The sequence below is a fragment of the Cyprinodon variegatus genome, unplaced genomic scaffold, assembly GCF_000732505.1.
Source record: "Cyprinodon variegatus isolate N-32 unplaced genomic scaffold, C_variegatus-1.0 Scaffold135, whole genome shotgun sequence".
Classification (NCBI taxonomy): Eukaryota; Metazoa; Chordata; class Actinopteri; order Cyprinodontiformes; family Cyprinodontidae; genus Cyprinodon; species Cyprinodon variegatus.
Window position 1 is genome coordinate 172,233 of NW_015150588.1, and position 23,117 is coordinate 195,349.

The 23,117-nt window shown below is 38.0% G+C and overlaps 1 protein-coding gene across 4 annotated transcripts in view; it reads right to left on the minus strand.

Moving 5' to 3' along the window:
- The window catches only part of dync1i1 (dynein, cytoplasmic 1, intermediate chain 1), a 78,752-nt gene that overhangs the window by 28,045 nt on the left and 27,590 nt on the right, over positions 1–23,117 (minus strand). For 3 of the 4 annotated variants that reach the window (XM_015376443.1, XM_015376442.1, XM_015376440.1), the window contains 4 exons: positions 21,734–21,829; positions 14,160–14,331; positions 12,195–12,294; positions 9,712–9,837 (listed from right to left, as the gene is read on the minus strand). In XM_015376443.1, the coding sequence (XP_015231929.1) occupies positions 9,712–9,837; positions 12,195–12,294; positions 14,160–14,331; positions 21,734–21,829 (494 nt within the window). The remainder of the gene's footprint in view (positions 1–9,711; positions 9,838–12,194; positions 12,295–14,159; positions 14,332–21,733; positions 21,830–23,117) is intronic. The other variant, XM_015376441.1, reaches the window with a different exon arrangement.

Below are 23,117 nucleotides of genomic sequence, written 5' to 3' on the forward strand. Positions count from 1 at the left end.
CAGTGAAATAGCTCACGTTTTTATACACGCAAACCTTTGATAGATCCGGCCCTAAATCAGACTGGGACCAAATGTACTCTCAAAGTGGTACTTAAACCCTGCAACATTTACTGTAACAGGACTTTTGTTTGTCCTAACAACAGCTGAATAGCAGTGAGATACTCTGCATTAAAGAGTTAAACCCTATAAACACAGTCAAGATCAACCAATTTATTATATGAACAAACATCAGTGACATGACTTCCTACCTTGAGAATACTTTGAACCACTTTGCTTAGTGCTGTTTTAAATGGGTTATGGAACACCTATGGATATTTAGCTACCCTATTTTGATAAGCTAACATGAAAAAGATTCAGCACAAAATAAAAGATGGATCTATTTTCTGCTAATCCCCAATCTTAAAAAACAAGACTTGCCAATTAAAATTTTGGTCGATACCTTTTCTTTAATAACTGAGTGTCAGCTGTTAGAAGGTTATATTACACCTTTAATGATCAAATTGGATTTTATTAAAATGACATATTAGGTACTGCTTTCAAATATAAATAAAACTTTAGAATTTTATGAGTGGGTGATATTTGCGGAGGTAAACAATAAAACATCTGTCTCACATGTATGAGCCAATCACTCAAAATTAAGAAAATCAATCAATAATAATTTAGGGAATTCAGGGTAGATAGTTACACTGTATAACTCTTCCCTAACTTAAATACGGCTTCAAAAAACTATTCGATGCTCCACATATATGTAAGAGCAGAGATTCAAAGTTATTATGATTTCTGCCTGTAAAGCTGCTGTGCGCAGTCCCATGACATCATTACCTGCTCCCTCTGCTGTACTGTCAGTCAGGTCTGAACAGTTACATCTGTGACAGCTCCAATTACCAAGAGTTGCTACACCTGGGAGGAGCATCATATATGCCTGGCTCTCCCCGTGGGTACCTGCCAGATTCTAGAAAGCCATTTGTGGGAGTAGACCATTCAGCATTTCTATTTTTTGACCTGCTGATATCGACCTGTCCCGTTCCTGCCTGTCTTGTCCCCTTTCGTATACACCATCTTATGTAGCACTTTTCAAAACTTCTGCTTCTCTGTACATGACTCCCAGACTGACCACTACTTTTCTGCTAGCCTTAGTCCTGTCTAGCACCATCAAGATTCGTATCAGTAATTCAGTGATCTGAATCACCCAAACAGAGCTGCTGGGATTAATTATCATAGCTTGCCAGCTTCTGAGAGGGTCAGTGGCATTAATTCAGTGTACCTTCAACACCACTGCGTTGCCCTCGCCCATTACACCTGTTTCCTTACCCACAGTGATTCCAGTTCCAGTTAGTTTTTATTCATGCAAAACGAATTCACTATTGAATCAATTATTTGATGCTTACAATTTTTTGTCAGCTGAATTGTGGGGTCTCCAGATTCTGTCCATACACTACACATTTCTACTGCTAATCTAAAAGGCATTTTGACACGTTTGGATATAAAAAGTGTTGTGGAAATAATTTTTATTGGTGGATAATAAAACCCGGATCTTAGGTGGGGATTGACCAACTCAACCAGACTGAAGAGTCATGGCTACTCTGAATCCTCCAATGACAGAAAAATGTGGGAGAAAGAACTAAATTCCGTCCTGTTTCTGATTTCCTCTTGTGCTGTATGAAACAATGTTTGACATGTGTTTTTGATGAAGGCAACTATAAACACGATGGCTATGTGAAAAGTACAGGAGCTGATAGTCTGACCTCTGCCACAAAGTATGAAATTCTTCCCATAACTATAAAACCAGCACATTGTTGGTCCTGTTCTCTAAATCCAACATGCACGTGTTAATGTTTAATCCAAAACAAATCTATCATTAAATTTGTCAAAGCAGAACAATATGGAGTACAAAAGGATGTTTGTTTTTTTAAACATGATCAAAATTTACTATTAACACCATCAAAACTTGAAAATCAACATGCAAATCCCCCTCAAATAAACAAACACAAACAGAGAACATCCGTGTCCTCTGCTCTCTCTATTTTCCTCTACCAGTCACCACTCTACATAAACATCTCTACCCCACATGAGTAATGACAGAGAAAAGCTAAATCAAATCAAGAGACCCCTCAATTTGCTCCATATGTTAGTTTAACTCAAAAGCCCTATCAGTGTCGCCATCTTAAGAGGAAAATTCCCAAATAAACTCTGAATCCCCCCTTTGAGAAACCGCAGGTCATGCCACCATTCCCCTCAAGTACGGTCAGGCTTAGTGGAGGTGCTACTGAAAATTGGAGTGGGTTTGTCCCAAAACTGCAGCGTATTGGGTTTCTACATGAATGTAATCCCTGCTCAACGCTACAATGAAAACAAAGTTTTTTTTTCCAAATTAACTTTTTTATCTCTAGGCCCAGAAATATGACCAATTAGAAATCTATTACAAACTTTGAAGAAATGTATTTAAAGTCTTAAAATGGCAACGAACCGCTGACAGGAACATTGGAGGTTTGAAAATTATGATGTAATTTTTATCCAGTCTAATATTAACTGTAATTCCCACAAAATCATTCGCTTAACATTGTGTTCCTTCATGGGTCATAGTAACATCTCAATATGTCATTACAAATTACTCAATGCAAACAAATTTTGGCATAGATACCCTTCATTATGTGTGCAAAACCTGGTGATGAACTCTATTAATTAGGAATGTCGCAATACAACTTTTCATTTCCAATACAATAGAGATATTGCTTTCAGTAATGACCCATACCGATACTGACTAGATACAATATCAGCAAAGATCATACATACTTTTAATGCTTATTTCATAGCGTGGAATGTTAGAAATAGGCTCAAGTAAGATTTCTTAAATAGAAAACAACAGCCAAGAGAAATGCGAATAAGAACAACTGTTAACAAATTAGTTAGATAAACTTGAAGCTTAATCATAAGAATGTTCTACTATTGAATGAAATACAAATTAATGAATCGGGGGGGAAAAAAACTTGTGTATGACAACTTTTGCACTCAGCTGGTGTTGTGATCACAGAAAGAAATTATGCTAGATCCATTCCTTTGCTTCTTAGCTTTTAGATGCAGGCCAATATAATTCGCTATTCATTTTCTGGCTGATACCGAAAAAAATTCTGATACCAAGATCTGATCGGAACAAATCTGCTATTGATTTCAGCAACGTATCATACTAAATAATTTAATCTTTTATTGTTGTTGTATTATTCAGGTAGGAAAAAATTCACATGAATACTTGAAGTGACAAAACCTTGTTGCTCTGATATGACAAGAAATTCCAGTAAAATAAATGGTGCAAAAAGGATGACAGTCTGGCCTTCAGTCACTATAAAGACAAATGTAGCTGCCTGGGTAAATATACAGCTGCAAAGTAAAATTTCCTAGTGTTGAAACTAAAGAGAGTACTTGTAGTTATCCCAGTGTTTTACTTTAAGGAACAAAAGCTCAAATAGGAATTCAGGAAAAAAGCAAGTTTACTTTAAAAAACATTTAGCGACTGTCTATTCTTATATTGACATCTTCAAATCAAAATCAAAATGTACATAAATAAAATATAGATATTCTATGGTAGAACATTTGCAGATATTGGGCAGAGATAATTGCTGGATTTGTGTAAGAAAGTTTAATTTTATTTTGTTATTTTGATTTTGATCTTTTGATTTTGTGGAATGGGGCTATTTTTACTTAGAGTTAGCACCCTATGAGAATCTCCAACCCGCCCAAGTATACCAAGCAATACAGCCTGGTTAGCAGTAGCAAAGCAGCTGCTTGGTTCGACTCCCATACTCAGGAATAAAGACATTGTCAATCTTGTAATTTAGCTCACAGTAAGACAGCAATCAAACCAATTTTTATAAATGTCATTCTTTTTATCAAAGAATTAAGTACAGACATGCACCTTGAATTACTCAAGCTAATATTGAGTGTCTCTTTATTTCAATCTGTAAGCATACCAGTCACACAAGCACATCTGTCTAAACAGGGCATGATGCATGTTCATATCGACACTGACTGGTGACCAAGTCTGACATTTCATTTCCAAACTCAAAGTGGTCCTAAGGACAGGTCCCATCTCACATGCAGAGGAGGGTTAGATACCTGCTAAGTCGTCTCCTAGACCAAAAAAAAAGAGGATGTAAGAGCTTTAAAAGAAGTAATGGAAGAAGAAAAAGGGGCATTAAGAACCCCGTGGCATACATGGCTGCACTCCTGCTGTCAGAACTGTTTTATTTCTGTCCTCAAAAAAGCCTGCTGTGATTGTTGAGGAAACTCACTCAAAACATCATCCTCTACTCCTTTAAAACTGACTGCAAGAGTTTGGCCATTTAGACAGCCTGGATTATACCAAGGGAGTTTTCTGTAAAGAATAATACACAAGCAGTGCATAGATTAAATATGGGACCCCTTAAGGGATTAGAAATATTTAAAGGATTTAAATATAAAGAAAGAAAGCTGGAAACTGCTATGCTAACATAATTCAGAGAGACAAAAATTAGGGGAAAGTACTTTTTAAAAGGAAAAGGGATCTAGTAGAGAATGGTGGATAGTATGTCTTCCCCTTCTCTCTGCTGTATCCCTCTTCTGCTTCTGGCCTCCACCCTCTCTCTCCCTTACCGCACTCATCTGTTTTCAACTCTGTCTTATCAGGACCAGATGGATCCCACTGTCTCTCCCTGCATCAAGGCTACGCAACCTCGCCTCTCTCCCGACCACCTTTCTCCCTTTGGCTTTGCTCGTTTATGACACCCCACAGATTTTGTCACTCTGCGGTTGCTGGCACGGACATAGAATTACCAAGCCAGAGTCTCCATTTCACCGAGAAAACAATGGAGCTTAAGCATGAGGAAGAGACTCCAGGATCTGCTTTTCCATTATTTCCAGCATGGTATCTTAGACGTTTTTCTGTAATTTAAAAAAAAGCTTTTTTTTTTTGTTTTATTCTCAATGGTTATTTGAGATGAAGTTGTCTAGTTCATGCAAATAATGTATAAAATTTGTTTCAGTTATTACAGAATGATAAAAAAAAAGCTACCTGAAAAGGGACTTTTTTTTTAAATGCTGCAGAATGGTTTATGTAGTCATTATGAAACAATGCTGTTGTTGATACCAGACATGTCTTCTTTAGCTGAGAATTAAAATAAATGACATTTTGGTATATACACTGAATGCTCCCTTACACACATCGCTGATTATTTGGCAATGTTACAACCCCAGCAAAGACAGACAACTGGAAGAAACAGCTCACATGTAGGGTCTTGTTTCTAGCCTTAATGGTTTGTACAGATGTATTACGGCATAAATGAATGTGGATATTTCCTTCTTTTTGTTCCCAACATCTACAAAAGAAAAAAAAATGCTGTTACAATGCTGAATATCTTGCTACATAGGCTGGTGTTGAGAGCATGAGACATCAGGATTTGTCACTGCTTTGAAGACTTGTGTGCGTCCCTTTAAATTGAGTTGTTTTGATTATAACCAATTAATGGGTTGAAATTAGCCGTGTGATGTCCAGTTAAAGGTATAGAGGATTTCTTTTATTTCCGGGTGGATCATCCAAATAAGTGGTCTTCCTAACTGTCAATCATTCTGGTGATATGTTTACGTAAGGTCGTGCTACCTGATTGTCCCCAGTTAACTATCTTTTTCTGCGCACCCGAACTTTCAGGCGCATATGTGTGGTGAGCTATGGTTTCAGCCAGTAATTAAAGCTCACTTTTTTCACCACGGTTCTCTGAAAATGGCAGATGGTTGTTAGAGAAAAAGTGTCTACGAAGTGTATGAGAAGAAAAGAAAGGCCTCAGAAGAGGCAAAGCATTATGGGATTTGCTTTCACAGCGGCCCGCTGTAGCCATTGGATACTTATGTGTTTTGTTGTAGGCAATGTAGTTTAAAATCAGACAATCATTTTTTTCACTTTCACAATGTTTGAATATCTGCCAAACTTCATCATAACCACAGAACAGGCTAAAATTGGGTTGCATCTGATTTAAGCCTGTTTTGTGGTCATAATATTTGAATAATTCTTTATTTCCTTTTCATAAGATCAATTTCTACCATTTAAACATTCTGGAAGTGCCAGTACAGTGGATACTGTTAGAAAAATGTGACTGAGACCAATGGGATGTGACAGTAGCAGCGGGGGTTGTCAAAGAGAGGCGTGTGGTTGGAGGAGTTAAAGTAGAAGTTTAGAGTCAAACCCGCTCCTTTCATGTGGTGGAACTCGGCCCACTTGAGAGGTTGGTGTTAAGTTACATGATTGGACCCAACTTGGAAAAGGCGATGATGGGTCCCACTGTCAAGATGACCATGATGAGTGTAGCCACGCTGGTTCCAGAATCCACAGCACATGCAAGCTCTTTTTTTCAGTGCAAACCTCCTCACACACTCCCATCACTACATTGTAGGTTACTGCCTCTTACGCTTCCATAGTTCATGTACATCAAAACTTTTACATCCATGAAAAAATACTGAATGTAAATAGTGAAGTTGAAATATTTTTAAGGTTGAGCTAAGGATTTTCTCAGCATTTAAATCAGAGATGGAGAGCAGTTTGGTCTAACTTAACATTGCTCTGCTGCTAACACGACTTATCAACACTGGTTTCATCTATCAAAACATCTCTCGCCAAGTGTATAGAAACATTTGGGCTTTAAAAATACTTCAGGATTAAAAGTCTTTTTTTAAAGGAATATATCCAACAAATTTGTTCTTAAAACTTGGTGCACAGTGACGCAGTAGTTAGCACTGCTGACTTGCAACAAGAAGGTTCCAGATTTGATTCCCAGGAGGGTTTTCTCCGGGTCCACCAGCTTCCTCCCACAGTCCAAAAACATAACTGTTAGGTTAATTGGCTTATCTAAATTGTCCTTAGGTGTGAGTTTGTGTGCGCATGATTCTGTGTCTCTGTTTTGTCCTGCGACGGATTGGTGACCTGTCCAGGGTGTGCCCAGGGTCTTGCCAATAGACTACTGGACATAGGCAACAGCCCTACCACTACCCAGGCATGGATAGGCGTGATGGAAAATGGATGGAATGGATTCTTTAAACCTTTTGACTATGTAATAAAGGCAAACCTTTTTCAAAATCATGAAAAAAGTGGTATTTCTTTTGATTCTTGTATGTCTGAGTTGGTAAAATATTTAAAATCAAATAATATTTCATAAGGAAATAACATTATTTTTTACTTTGACATTTCAGTGATAAATCTAGAGAGTTTGTTAAGGACAGCTTTATGCTCGGTGCAGCATAAAATAAGGATGAATTTGGAGAAGCACTTCAGGTCACAGTTAAGTATGGTGGCCTTGTTTCCATGAGCCGATGTTACAGCACACAGTAACAGCAGTCATTCCAAATATGTCTTTAAGGAAGATAATGATGATAAGCATATGGCCGATTCAGAGAGAAGCTGCAGTAACAGACAAAAATACAGAACAATTTGGCATAAGTTCTGTTGCACCTTTTCCATGGACCTGAGTCTGTTTCTGAGGATAGTGTAGCACCATCTAACATAGCTGAAATATCTGATCTAAAATCTTACAAACAATGCAGACGCTCTGCCAACACACAAACCTCATCATTACTTCCAATCTCACTAACATTTACGAGACATATACCAACAGTACCTGATTGGTTTAGAGTTGTGCTTATTTTCTTTTCAGAAAGCAGCCCTGTTTACAATGAAGCTCTGTCAGACCTCTGAAATGCACAAAAAACCTTGTTCTATTCGATTTTAGTGTAAACTTCCCTCTAATAAGTTCTTTCCTCCTCTGTGAGCTAGATAATCCTATTTCAGAAACCTTAACGCTTGCTGTTAGCCTGTTAAACTCAATATGTCCACTCCAAGTACTCGGACTGGTAAGAATTAAAGAAGATGCATGACTGGAGCCCAGAAATTACTATCCTCAAGAAATCAAAAGTCTCCAACAATATAACCGTTTGCAAAATCCAACCTGACCCACAAACCCCTGGATTCATCTTATTTAGTACATATGCCTTTACACTTAGACAGGAATATATTCAGAGATCAACCTACACAACAATCAGATGATCAAAAGTCTAAGAAATGAAACAGAACTCAGAACTACTTGCCAATGTGTTGTTTTGCAGTGTGCAAAATATCCATGTGTGAGTGCATTGTAAAGGGTGAAGCCAGCAGCTTGTATAACCACAGATGCAGGAGGGAAAACGCACGGCTAGACTCTGTTATCGTTGCTACACACAAGTGGTAGAAATAAAAAGCAACATATGAAAATCAGAGAGAGGCACCAAGCCCTGTGGTTTCCAGGGTTAAACAGTAGAATATGTTTGCACTTTAAAAGCCACCAGATCCATAACTTAGTAGAGCCTCAGGTCTGTTTGAATAATTTACCACAGGTTAGATAAGCAAAAAAACTTAATTTACCCGATCCCTTCCATTAAAATTATAAAATACTTGATTATTAATGCAATATTTCTTTATAAATTATTCTTAATTTTTACTTTATTTTTTAAATCCATGTTTTTACTTCTTGTGGCCACATTATAAAGTGTTTTGCATCTTTTAGCAGGGGTTTGTTGAATCATGTGACAGTGATCATGATGAAACTAAGGATTGTGGGAGTTTAACTAAAAAAGAGTGCCAATGTCAGCATTGTGCTTCATCTTTCATGGTGTCCAAAGGGTCGCATAGAGACAAAATTTTTACTGGACATCACTATTGGTACATATTTGTGTTCTTATCCTTCCACTTAAAGTTAAACACACAGTGATGCAGCTCTGATTCACACAACTGCATAAAGGAAACAATTAGATTGATATATCGAGCATTTTATTGTCTGCTTATCCAAATATTCTTGATCCAGAAAGTCTACAAGTCTGACAATTCACACATCAGCATGAGCAAAAACCACACAGTTAATAAAGTCAAACGTACATGCACTGAACATATTTCATAAGAGAACCACATGGAAACTCCACACAATGCCTCAGCGACATAATGCATGGCTAGGATCTATCCGTGCAACCACATGAATTTCAGCAGCAGCATAAATGATGGTGAGGTAAAAGAATTAGGTGCTTTGTGGAGCTGGGAAAATTTGGATAAAGGCTATGCTTGAGTGTATGAGGATGAAACTTGAACGCGAGAGAGTATGCTTATTTCTAAAGTCACTTAAACACCAAAGTGGACCATGGATAGAAGTGATTTTCACAGTTCTTTAGAAAAAGGAAGACTTATTGCAGTGCCCCTGTGGGAGGATCAGCATGGGTGGGCTAACAGGCACACATGCAGTGTTGGATTAGAAAGCGGTACACCACGTCTTTTTACGACTAAGACATCTCTACATGGCCCTGCCTGTTTGATGGGACCTTTGGCGGTCCTCCCCCTCAATCATTCTGCTCCCTCTCTGCTCCTTCCATCAAGTTCTTTTGTGCCATTTGAAACAGCGTCACACCCGTCCACCAGTTTTCTTCCCCCTTAAACCTCAGTTTCTTTTTAAAACTGGGCTCCACTGGTCCTTTGTCAGTTAAAAAACTTCAGATGAATACATTCAGAGCTACATTTGATTTTTACTTCATTGAATTCTCTTTAAACGGTAGACAGAAAAAAGGTATTGCACACAACTCACGTGTCCCCCCAAAAAAAAAACAAAAAAAAAAAACCTTACCCCTGTTGTTATACTATACTAATAGTACTGTGTGATGTTTTCAGGTTTGTAGTACCTGACAGTGAAAGATGTACTCTGGTGTAGCCTTCTTGAACTTGATGTTCCACACCAGGGCGACACCATCTGGTTCATGGGGTGCATCTTCATTGTTATTGTAGGATGCAACCAGTAATTCAGGATACTGTGGATACAAATGAAACAAAACCGTGAGGGTTACATCCTTTTTTAAACTGTAGTCATGTTTCTGACAACACATTGTCATGTTTTTTAACAATACATGTTGCTCTTGACATTCTACCGATCTGAATAGTGCATGTATACTCGGATCAATGGTGTAGAATTCACACTGCTGCATCATGGCAGGGTAAGTCACTTTTACATTGCATCAACATCTGTTTTAATTATTTGTTGTTTTTTAATACTAAAGGATCAACTGAGCAACTTGGTTTGGAATTTTAATGCTGCATAAGTGTTCCCAAATGGTTAAATAGTTGTTAGGTGGTACTGAGGGGTGTTGCTGTAGTCCCACGTCCAGGCAGGAAAAAACTAGAAGCTGGGAGAATTTCTGGGAAGGTGCCAGTTTCCATGGGACGTCAGAATGCTTGCTTGTCCCAAATGTGTTAAGCATTGGCCTGGATTATGGGTGAAAATTTTTAAAGAGTGGGGGGGTTATACTAAATTTTTATTAGGGTAAATGCCTCAGAAAGTGGGGGCCGTGTCCCCAAGGGGGGGCCATTGTGATATCAGGTAGGTGTCGTAGAAATCAACTGAATAAATGACCCATTTTGGGACCTTATTTTTTCAAATTTACTTATATTATTAATATATAATACAGGTAAATGTAAAACAGTCACATTTTAATTCATTTGTGATCTGAAGGAGATTGTGGTTTAATTTGTTGTATCTTATTTACTGGGGTTGACTTTCCTTCATTTAACTAAAAGGCTTTTTAGGGCTTAGAGGAGCCAGTCCTGGTGCGAAGCGTGGGCATGTGCGGGCCTTGTCCAGAGAGACACCTGTGCCCATCCTGGACAGGAAAGTGCTGCTGCCATCAACGCCTTTGTTTATAGATCTTCGAGCTCTGCCTGTTTTTTAGTGTAGTCATGTTTCCCTGACTGTGACTGGCTGGATGTGCTCTCTTATTCCTCAGACATGGGAGCTTGCTCTGAGCTCGTCTGCCTGGCTGTGTGTTTCCTAGACGAGGCCGCCTGTGGAGCTGGTTTACAGTTGCCTTTTGTATCTCAGCTTCTTTCTGTACGTCTGCTTCTGTCTCCTTGAACCCCAGTCGGTTTCGGCAGATGGCCGCTTACACTGAGCCTGGTACTGCTGGAAGTTTCTTCCTGTTTAAAGGGAGTTTTTCCTCTCCACTATCGCTACAAGCATGCTTAGTGTGGGGGATGGCCTTCGAGTCACTGAGTCGATGGAATCAACTGGTTTTCCTTAGATAGAACATTTAGAATCAAGAAATAGCTCTGAATACACAATAATAAAATAGAAAAAAATGACTAGCATCTTTAGAGTAGACTGAAAAAGTAACACAAGAACAGATGTTCCAAGGATTGTAGCATGTAGTATTTAAACAAAATGCAGCTTGTGCTGAAATGGCCTGGAGATGTGGTGGATTTCTAGGAGGGACGTTTAGTTACTGCCACAATGATGATCGACAATGATACACAGGATGACCGCCTCTGCATCTTTGGGAAAGAAACTTTCCTGAGTCTATATGTCTCTGATCAGAGGTGGGTAGAGTTTCAAAAAATTTTACTTAAAGGTATAGTGGAGGATTTTCGCTATTCATTTAAGAAAAAAAATGCACATGCACAACCCTGTACCCACCCCCAAGAGGGAATGTCTGTTAAACTTGTGCGAGAGTATGCATGGTCCCATTTTTCCTGCTGCATGCCCTGTTTAAAATTTGCTGTTTGCATGTCATACAAGCTTACTTCCCAAAAGAAGATTTGCAATTTTTCTACTATGTCAGACTCACCACCAGTAGGTGAAAATGGGGACGAGCACATAGGACGGCCTTATGTAAACATATCACCAGAATGATTGACAATTAGGAGGACCACTTATTTTGATGATCCACCCAGAAAAAGAACATCCTCCACTATTCCTTTAAGTATGAGTAGCACTACTTCATCACATTTTTACTCAAGTGAAATCAAAAAGTATTTGGTTGAAATTCTACTCAAGTATTGAGTATCTTATCTACTGACTACCTATGAAAATAAAAACTGATTTAATATTTTAGAACATAATGTAAAANACCTATGAAAATAAAAACTGATTTAATATTTTAGAACATAATGTAAAATCAAACTAAATATTAAGCGATATTTTAAAAAATAAGATAAAAATAAACAAATAACACAATAATTGCATAATAAAAAAGGTGGAGTGAACACTTTTTAAAATACATTTTTTGAATTTATAAAATTTATAAAATCAATAGTTATAGCATGTAAGAATAGGTAAAATTACAGTATAGATGTAGATGGGATTTTAACAAAAACCAGAGCAAATTTTAGGCCTCACCTGAGGGGACCAGTCGAGACACGTAATAACACGATGTTTTGACCAGTGCTCATCATAAAAGAGTCTGCTCAGGTATAAACTGGAGCCGCTTCCCAAGTCCCTAAAAGCAAATAAGATGATGTAAGATGTTGTTGGAATCCCAACTAAGTCCAGTTTTAGGACCTAGTCCAAAAATAAATTCAAAAGCATGTACCTGCTGATGGGTGAAGATGTGGATGTGAATAAAACAATACAACCTCAGCCTAAATATTGTAATTTGCTTATTTATATATTTTTTTTTTAAAAGATTACCCGCTGATGGTGGTGAGCTATATTGTAGCCACACCCGACGGGGGGCAGGCTGGCAGAAGCAAGGCTGCCTTCAACGCCACCAGACCCTCTGATCCTCTAACCCATCTTTCCATTTTTAGTTTATTTATTCAACCATGCTCTGTGATCTGTTCAAAGCTTGATGCTGCCCTCTGCATCTTTATTCCTGATCTTTTTGGTAATCTTTCTAATGATTTCTCACTCTGATGTGAGAACTTTAAAGAGAGGCTGTAGTTATACCAAGATATAATTTTTAAAGGCTGAAATCTTAAAAAAAAAAAAAAATGGAGGAGCTCTAAAGCCAGTGATATAAGTGTTATTTTGGGGTATCAGAGTACAGGGGGATAAATAGTTATAGTACAGACACAAAACCTTTGTCCTCCACTTTCATCTTGACAACGAACCTTTATTAACCTGTCTCATATAATCCCAACTGCACTTAAAATACTATTATTTTTAGGTTGATAAGAAAAAAAACTACATTATCTTATTTTTTACTAAAAATTATCTAATTTATCTTATTTCAAAGACAGAAATACACCTTCCTATTATATACTAAAATAACAAAAATTAAGGGCAAACAAACTTATTTGAAGGCATTTTTTATTTACCTATGTTCAGATCAGTTTTACAGTGAATAGATGATTTTCCCTTAGATATTAATAACAAACATCTGCTGACACAAAAAGTGAAGTCTGATTATTACTTTCTACCTCCTTCCATAGGATCCAAACAGCTTTACAGCTTCTATAGAGCTGAAAGAAAACTGCATGCCTTGCGTTTCCCCTCACAGAGTCTGTAATTTAAGCCAGCGATGAGCATATTCCTTAGGGTCAAACTACATGTTGTTCTGTTATGTCACTGGCCACAGCAGTAAGCTGTATGACAAGAGCTTATTTTAAACTATCCATGTCAACAAAGAGAAGACAAAGTGAGCGGACTACACACAGTCTTCTTTTGGAGTGCTAATTAAACTATATGTGCACCATTCCTACCGTGCTGGGTGAGACTGTATATAATGAAACAAGGCACTGGAATGTGGGTTATGTACTTAAGCTCTTAAAAGTACATTGTTGGGGAGGAAAAAAAAAAAAAATACTAGGTCCGATCTTGAGCAATGGGCTACGGCCTGTTTTAGACATAATCTTTATTTGACCACAGGCTTCATACTTCGCTGTGGCTGCGGTGGTCAAAGTTGAAGTAAATCAGTAAAAGCAGCTCTTCCATAATAGCAGAGCAGTAACCGAAAACAGCTTTGCACTTCTGGCTAGAACAACTTCAACCAACGCTTTGATAACCTCTATTTTGAAAGCAGTCGCTCAGATGGCAAGAGAGCGCTGTGTAAGAAGCGATGGATGTCACTTCACAGGAATCTTTAACCATCTAAGAGCATGACCTCACTATGAGACAAGCTTCCTAAAGAACAAAGCAGCTCCTGGCACCAAGAGGGACACGGTGGGTTTGATTCACTTTTATCACATTTGTGATTTGAAAATAAGCCAATAGATGCTACAAGCAGATTAAACCAATTTTCGAGTTATATCTGGATCACATCCACATCTTTAAAATATATGCAGTTTTTTTTAAATACAATGGGGGTTTAAACTTTATTTGAACTTTTTGCAGAGTGCACGATAAAGTGCCGGAGATTCTCACCCTTCTTTGTCTTCCAGGTCACGGCCGCTGTAGTCAAAGAAAATGTCACCGTCCTCTGCGAGCGCTCTCTCCATCACCCGAATGCTACAGTCGAAAAAGCTTTGAAACTCAGAGGAGTGCAGGATCTGTTGTCGCTCCTCTTCCGTCAGCTCTCGCAGGAAAGGAAAACAACCTTTAATAAAATCAAGATAAACAGTGATTACAGGAAAGAAAATGAATCCATTCACTATCTTTCACCAAAAACCTCCACACATTATATCTGAGTCAGAAACCATCTGTTGTATAATGCTTCCTTAAATTTTACACGAGATGTGGGATGTTGTGTTCTTCTTGTTTTCTATTGTTAAAGTCCTCCAACTGAAGCACCTTCAGCTTTATTCATTTTGATTTGAAACATCCTCAACACTAAAACACAGAATATATCCCTTCTATGAAATACAGCAGGTTCATTTGTGTGACGTTAAGTTGGCTTTAAAAAAAATAAATAACTGCAAGTGCTACTAATTTGATGACTTTAAAAGGGGAACGTTTAATTCTCAGTGTTTTCATTCATTTTCAAGAAATTTTAATGAGTGTGTTTCAAATACTTGCAGTTTGCTGTATAATGGTCAAGTTTTACCTTATTTTGAAGAATAGATGGTAAATGATAAATGGCATGTACTTATATAGCGCCTTTATTCAACTTAGGAGACTTGACCAAAGCGCTTTAGAACTACATTCATTCACCCAGTCATGCACACACTCACACACTGATAGTGGCAAGCTACATTGTAGCCACAGCTGCCCTGGGGCTCACTGACAGAAGCTGGGCTGCCGTACACTGGCGCCACCGGGCCCTCTGACCACCATCAGTAGACAATGCAGGTGAAGTGTCTTGCCCAAGGACACAACAACACTGAAAGTCGCAGTCGGGGCTTGAACCATCAACCCTTCGATTTCAGGGCAAACTCCTACATCCAACGCCACTGTCGCCCCCAATAGAGCCATTTTGCTCATCGAAAACAGTCCTTTCTGATGCAATGGATTTTAAAGCAACCAGAATCTGCTAATCTGGTGAAAATCAAATGCTAGCCTTAATTAAACACAATTTTCTTACTAAGTTACACTTTTCCTCAAACATCTGCTTTGTTATTTTTTTGTTATTTTGGAGCATGTTAATAAATCCAGCAACAACACGAATTTTGAGAACATTTCTATAAATATAAAACAAAAAAACATTCTAAATAGAGTGGACTTTTTCTCAAAAAGTATAGCATAGTAATATATAATATATAATAGTAATATATCTGTTATGGTTCTCCACTTTGGACTTCTTTTTGAGTATCTTTTTCAGTTTTAAGTTATTTATGTCATTCTGTTTTCTTGGTTATTGGTTTCTTTTCTGTTTTGTGTCATGGTAGTTGTTTTCTAATAATATTTTATCAGTGTTGTGTTGTCTGTGTTGCTGTCTGTTGCCTTCTTGTGATAGTCTCTTTTCCCAGAGGGCCCTGTCACACCTTAACAATTTAGACCAGCATATCTCCTAAAACGCTGCCAATACGCCATTATATCTTAGCTGTAATATAGAAACACGTTCATCGGTCGTCTGGAACACGTCAGATACGTTGATATAAGTTGGAGGTAAGTTCTTGATAAGTTACACGTATCTTATGCACACATTACTCATAGGTTTTGGATAAGCTAGACTCTGTCTTATGAGTAACTTACACTTAACGTGTGTCAACAATCTGATAATTTATCTGTAACTTATGCCCCACGTATGAGCATATGCTGGCATTAAAGCATGCTCAAAATTTCTCGAAATACTGGCCGTATGTCGACGTGTGTCAGCATGCTCATAACTTATGCAAAATGTACCAATAACTTATCCAACGTATGCCAGCATTTTTGCCAGATTTTTCATACGTCAAGCATAAACTGGTCTAAAACGTCAAAGTGTAACAAGGGCTCTATATTCTAGTTGCTTCTATGCACACCTGCTCCCTGTCAGCTGATTACCCCGCTCTTTGTTCGGTCTCCCATATATGCACCTCCTGTGCAGTTCTTTGCTGCTCCGATAACATACTCCTATAATATGAATTATAATGTTTAATAAAGCATTTTACAATTTTACTGAATTCAATTACCTCCAAAATACTTGACTTGATTCAACATACCCTATACTGGTTTGATGGACATTAACATTTTTTTTTTTTTTACAAATTTTGGTAAGACCTTTATATATCATGAAAAACATTAATCCTTAGCGGGTCATTTTCATATCCAAAACTATAAACTGTAAAAAGGGTGATATTCAGATTTCCTAGAAATTCTGACTTTTGTGAACCCAGTATCACCTGTTAGTATATTACCACACTCTTAGTTCAGACAGAGGTTTTACGTGCCAGTTATGTCACCAAAAGACTTGTTAATTCAGAAACATAAAAAAAAAAAAAAATTGTTTTACAGCTTTAATTGAAACTGGTATTTCATGCACTTTTAGGAAAAACAAAGGCTTCTTCCAGCCAATTAGCATTCTCTTCATCTCAATGAGAACCAGAATCAGATCCAGGACATCATAAACTACAGATAGCTTTAATGGATGTTTCCAAGTAAAATCCTTCAGCAGAACTTCATAAACAAGAGAAAAACAAAGCCCTCTGCGGCCCGCCTCCCTTTGAACGTAATGGCTGCACAGCAAGGCGTCCGGTTTTTGAAGTCACTGTCCCCAAGCACACACGGCATTTTACCCGCTAACACGCATGCATGAAGGCACACATGCATCGACCTTTACCCTGCCTCTTGACTTTGATCCCCTCATCCCTTTGTACGTCCTTAAAAGTTGTCAGAAAAGGCCCAGTGAATCGAGTGGCACAGATCAAAGGCCAGGCCTAATAGGCCAGGATGAGACGGGTTATTGTGTGTTTTACGACTGTGCGTATGTGTTTGTTTTCTGCTGGCTACGGCCAGAATTTTCCCTTTAATTAATCTGAATATGCAGATATCCATCCACCCAACCCTTTATTGTCTCATATTTTAATCTACCTCAAAAGCCTCGTGCCATTTTGCAATTCCAAACTGTATGCACTTTTCACATGGAATGCACACAAACACACTTCTCTTTTCTTTGAAATGTGGCCAAAAGGGTCAAGTGACAGGTTTTTAATCAGCGCTGACCCCCACATGCCATTGAGCTGATATGGTGGACCCTCCTTAACCCCAACTGTAACCTACCCCCCCTCCTTACAATCAGATACAGCCATTGACTGGGTAAAAAGTGTCACACACGAGTGGTCACGTTTCATCACAGTCTCACGAGCAACATGCAAGAAGCAGAAGAAGGAGAGCTTTTGTCTTCCCTGTTAAGTGCCTTAAGGTGACGTGCTGTGAATTGGTAACATATAAATAAACTGAACTGAATCTGCAACAACTTTATGTATGTATATATATAATGGTTTCAAACGTGTACATAAAAAAATGCAAGGAGCAAAAATAAAACTAGATAATAAAGAAATCTAAATTTTGTAATATAACCCTTTTTCAAACCAATTTTTATAACAGATTAAGTCTGTCATTAAATTAAAAAGCAAGTTGAAAAAACTCTTGAAGTAATGCTGCAGAGATGAATTTTACAACCTATAATTTATCCATAGTCAGTTATGAAATCTGAATAAATCGTATTTGTGTACAGTTATCATTTAATCTGTGTGGTTGAATGCAACTATGGGAATCTAACAGTTTGTAAATGCCAACATAAAATTATGGACCCTAAAAAAGTGGATATAAGGCATGAGTTGCTTTAAGAATGCATGTCGTTATATTAATCAGGGTATAGTGTTGTGACTGCGACGGCTAATTCAGATTTTTTGGAGCTGGTCTCTCTTAAGTAATTATCAGTACTACCTATTAAAGTTACACAGATCCGAAACTTTGAGCAAATATTTACTCCAATATTGACTAATTAGGATCTGATATTGAATAGATGATGCCGATCCAGCATTCTGAACCAATAATTTTTATTTCAATTGATATCATACGCAGAAATACATGTATAGTATTGGATTGGATCAAGAAATAAAACCAAACGGTGTCTCTATTATCAACCTTACCTGTAGTAGAAAGGTGTCATATATTACCTTAGGATCATTGTAGAGCTGACTTCAATTATTTTAAACTCAAAATCAAAAGGTTCTGAAAGTAAACCTTAAGGTTTTCCATCTGCAGTGCATCAGCTTCCAAGTGTAGTTGTTAAGTTTCTACCACTTCACAGGTGTTCTTTGTTTTTAAAAAGCTCATAGAGATGGAGATCTTATTAGTTTTCACTAAAAACATTTACAGAGAATCACTTCCAGAAAACCAGAAAAAGCTTTTAAGTAATACATCTGACATCCAACTAAAGGGATTTTTTTTTGCCCTCACTTTACCTAATTCCAGATCTTTCCCATTGTCCTACTTTTGAAATAAACTTTTTATTGTCAGTGTCATGATCGTGACTTTTTAAGCTGACCTAAATACTCATTTCACTCATTTGCCTAAGTTCGGTCGCCAATTATCACTCATCTCATCCACCTGCCCCTGCTGCTTTACATACGGCTCAGTCCCAGCTATCGGGGGCCAGATCACTGACTTTGTTTTGTGTTTGACTTTGAGTTCATAGCTCATGTTTTTGTTCATGTACCCGTTCTCGGAGGCCAGTGGTGAGAGAGGGTTTTTAGTGTTTTTTCGTGTGTTCCTGATCATGTCCTGTCTCTTATCCTCCGAGCGTGCCCTCTTCTTGTTTTGGCTCAGTAGAGGGAATTCATTTTAAAGTGCCGTAGTTTTCCTGATATCAAGCCTTGTTCTTCCTCTCAACTACTGAGTTTGCCTGTTCCCATCTGAATGTTCTGCCTGAAATCTCTGTGGACTCCTGAAACCCTGGATTTGTCTATTCCTGTTCTGATCGGAACCCCTGACCGCGCTACGGTCTCTGTTGTCTGAGCCTATCTATTCTGAACTGTTTCCCTGACCTGGCTCAGATTCATGCCCGTTCACTGGGGCTCCAGCAACTGGTGCTCCCGTCGCATTTTGTTGGCAATCCATTGGCTGGATCCTACTTCGTTTAAGGAACTGAACTGTTAAACAAGGTAAGAGACTCATATGAATAATCATCTTCAGTCAGATTATTATGGTCACTTACCTGTGTTTCTCCCTAACCAGCGTTGCCAGTGGTGGGAGGTACTCCACCTGCTACTGCTGCAGATCCACAGCTCTGCGTCTGATATATATTTTTAATATATGTTTGGAATCTTTCCACTGTCTGTCCCACCTTAAATGTTGGGTCCTACCTTGTGAGCTTATTACAGGTAGAATTTTTTCAGGGTTCTCACACTTTGGTATCCAATTCTAGAACTTTAAAAGATCTTTCCAGGAAAAATGTCTTCAAGGATCTAGTGTCGCTTCAAGACCCTCTGCTACCACTGTATTTGTCATCTGTAACTACATTTACATGGACATAAGTAATCAGAAACAACAGCTAATCGAACTAAAAATATGTCATGTAAACATGGCAGTTGGAATATTCTGATTGGATATGACAGGATCCAAAATTATAATCTGATTGAGAGGATTAATTTATGCCAACTGACAATCCTGCCGGTATGTATGTAGAAGCAGGATGGGGTTATTCAAAATGAGGCAGGCTGAGCAGAGTGCACAGGTGACCCCACATTATAGTGACGTATTACCGCTATTAGTGACCAGATTCTATGTCAGAATATTCTAACTGGCATGCTTACATGACACACTTGTATTCTGATTAGCCATTTAATTCAGTATCATGTTTTTTTGTTTTTTTTTTCAGTGCATCTAAACATAGCAAATAAAAGATTTTTGGACAATGAAATTGTATTAACTAACTGAACAATATAGAAGTTGTTGGATCAGATCATGATAACGAGGATATTTGTGTCTTTAGTAAAAACTAATACTTTTAATCATTTAAATTTATTGTTAATGATCACAAATTAGTTTTTTTGAATATCTACAGATGGAAAGTTTCATTCTTGAATCATGTTCAGGTACTCAGAAACTGAAGCAAAGTGCATAGGATTTACCTAACATTTGAATTAAAATTGGGTGATACCCTTTCCTTTAGCCCTGGCTGCTTTTACTATTCTGTGTACCAGTGTGTGGGTGGACTTGGAATTGTAGAGTAACAAAAAATGCTTCATTAAGCAATGCATATAAAAGTTGTAAAAGATTTTATTGATGCGGAAACAGGTGGATTGTCTAGACAGAAATAAAATGGATAAATGCAGTTATACTTGAATTAAGGCAACAGTCCTTATAAAGGAGCGATTTTCATGCTCCTTTGACAATAAGCTAAAATCGAATGAAAGAAAAAATCCTGACAATTGACTTTGTCTATTTTCAAAGGATTGAAACATTTCAGCAGGAAATCCCCTTCATTCAAACAACTCATTAAAGTGACTGCATCTCAGCAGCTGCGAGGAGGCAGGACCAGAATTTAAGTTACTCGAATAAACTTTGGATTTGAACTTAACTGAGACATCTATTTGAACTTGATTTACATTTTGCATTTTTATCTATCAAAGTGTAGCAATAAATATTTAATATAAAAAAAAAAATGTTTCTGTTGTCAAAAAGGGACTGGAGGCCGAATTAGAAGGTATTCCTTCTCTGTAAAAAAATGATGCATGAAAACATTGTGATGGATCTGAATTTAAGGCGATTAAAAAATAAAAAATGTATTTTTCCTTACAACTATAAATCAATTTGCTGATTAACAATCCAATTACGTCAATTCAAAATTAAAACATTGATCCACATCTTCATCTTTAGCATATGCCTTTATTTTGAAATTTACAAGAAAAGTGGCTAATAAAAACAGGTGATCTATTATCATTGTTATCATTTCTTTATATAGTTGGTAAAATGTAGTTTTTGATTTTAAATATTGAATATTTTTGTGAGCTGAAATGAATGTATATACATATTATGGCACTAAATGTTATAATTTGGAAACTTGTGAGATGAACTGAATGGAAATCTTATCCTGAGAGAATTTGCGATATCCGCAAACTTTGTATCCTCATCCAAAAGTATCCATATGTCATATGGTGATCAAGCTTTCAGGATCATTTCTATTTGGGGTAAACCTTATTTCAAAAATACTGACATGGTGAAGTGGGTTGTTTACTGTTTACTCTTGACAATAGATTCAAATCATTTTAGAACTACAGAGAAGAGGAAAAAGAATTGTCATGTTTAAAGACTGAACTGAAAATATATGATTTTCTAGATGCCTCTTTCCTTTTTCCTGTCGATGCAGATGTAACTAAGTCACCTATCTCAAATCTTTTTAGTTATTTTCTATATATTGTATTCTTATATAAACTCATATGTATGTATGAAGCAGAGATAGCAGAGGTAAGTTTTCCTAGAAAGTTGTTTTTGCATATAAACCATAAACAGACAAAAAGAGGCGTTCATTCTGAGAAAGGTAATAGATTCATACAATCTATTTCCAATCTACCTGGGAGTCAATAAAATCCCCAAAATGCCGTCTTTATGCTTTATTCAGATGTTCTACGTACCATCTTTGGTCTCCTTGTTATCATCATCATCCCGCAACTCATTCTCTGGGCCAGGCTTTGCCTCCAACATCTCTTCATCCTCCTCTTCTTCCTCTACTGAAAAAAAAAGAAGAAAAACAAGCGAGAGAGCACTCATGTTAATCAACAGCTGTTCCAATTTTCCTCGACCTCCCCCTGGGTGCCTCCACCCCCCTGCTTCTTAACAAAATAATCGTTCCCAGACATGCGCTGGTACACCTGACTAACATTCACTCTGAATGGGTTGCATCATACAAACAGAGAGAGGCTTGTACCTGAAGCTTGAATGTTGCTCCGTTTCATTTCTGTTTCATTTCGTCCAAGTTAAGCAACTTTGTCTCGGGGGGGGGGGGGATTTTAGAGCAAAACCTGCTTTTGAATGTTTCAGTGATCATCACAAGCGCACACAGTCCACAGGAAATGTAAGTCCTGAGCGCTTTCCTCTTCCACACTTCACCTTTGACCCCTTAGAATAGAGACCTTGTGATGTGTGTGTATGAGGGGATTCCCTCTGCATTTACTCTAATCAGGCTCTGCAATTATGTTTGACTCTCCAGGATTTATATGAAGTCTTTGCAGTGTGTGTGTGTTTCGGGTTCAACTATGAAGGGTTACTGTCAACACAGGCACCTGCTTGTCAGCTACTGCCCCCCCTCCACCCTCAGGGTCTGTGTAGGTAACCTTCGCCAACCTCTTCTCATTTTGACTCCACCCACCCTCTGAAAACAGATGCCGACAGTCAGCGGCGGGGGGGCTCTCCTCTCCAAAGACCTCTTAACACCCTGACATCGTGACCAGACACCTGTGGCTCGACGGCGTGCACACTAGACACACATACAATCTGTCATTCTCTGCCTCTGGAGCACTCGCAAGCGGGGGCCCTCGCCCGGGGTGCCAGGGGTGGCGAGGGGTTAACTGGCAGGGTCGAGCTGACAACAGTTGCTCAGTCCAATGGGAGGAAGTGACTACATCACACCCTTTAGAAATGCTGCGCACGGACGCGCGCACACACAGACAGGACAGAGTGTGTTTAACTCAGCTGGAGCACGGCCTAGGGCACTGTTAAAACCACTCGCTCAGAGGGTACCGGATGAACTGTCCATTTATCACCCGCGCTGGGATAAGCTTTTTATAAACTCCAAGCTCCGACGGGTTCTATATAATATTCCTGTGAAATTCATGTTTGAAAAAAAATATAGAATTTTGACCCTTTTGCTTTCCTGCTTTAGACTTTTTTTAAGGATAAAAATGAAAATTTTTGAATAATTAAGGGTTGAAACTCAAACATCTTTCATAATTATATGAACAAAACAGTAGCTGGGTTATCCGTTTAATAAATTTATTAAATTAGTCTTTGCAGAACATC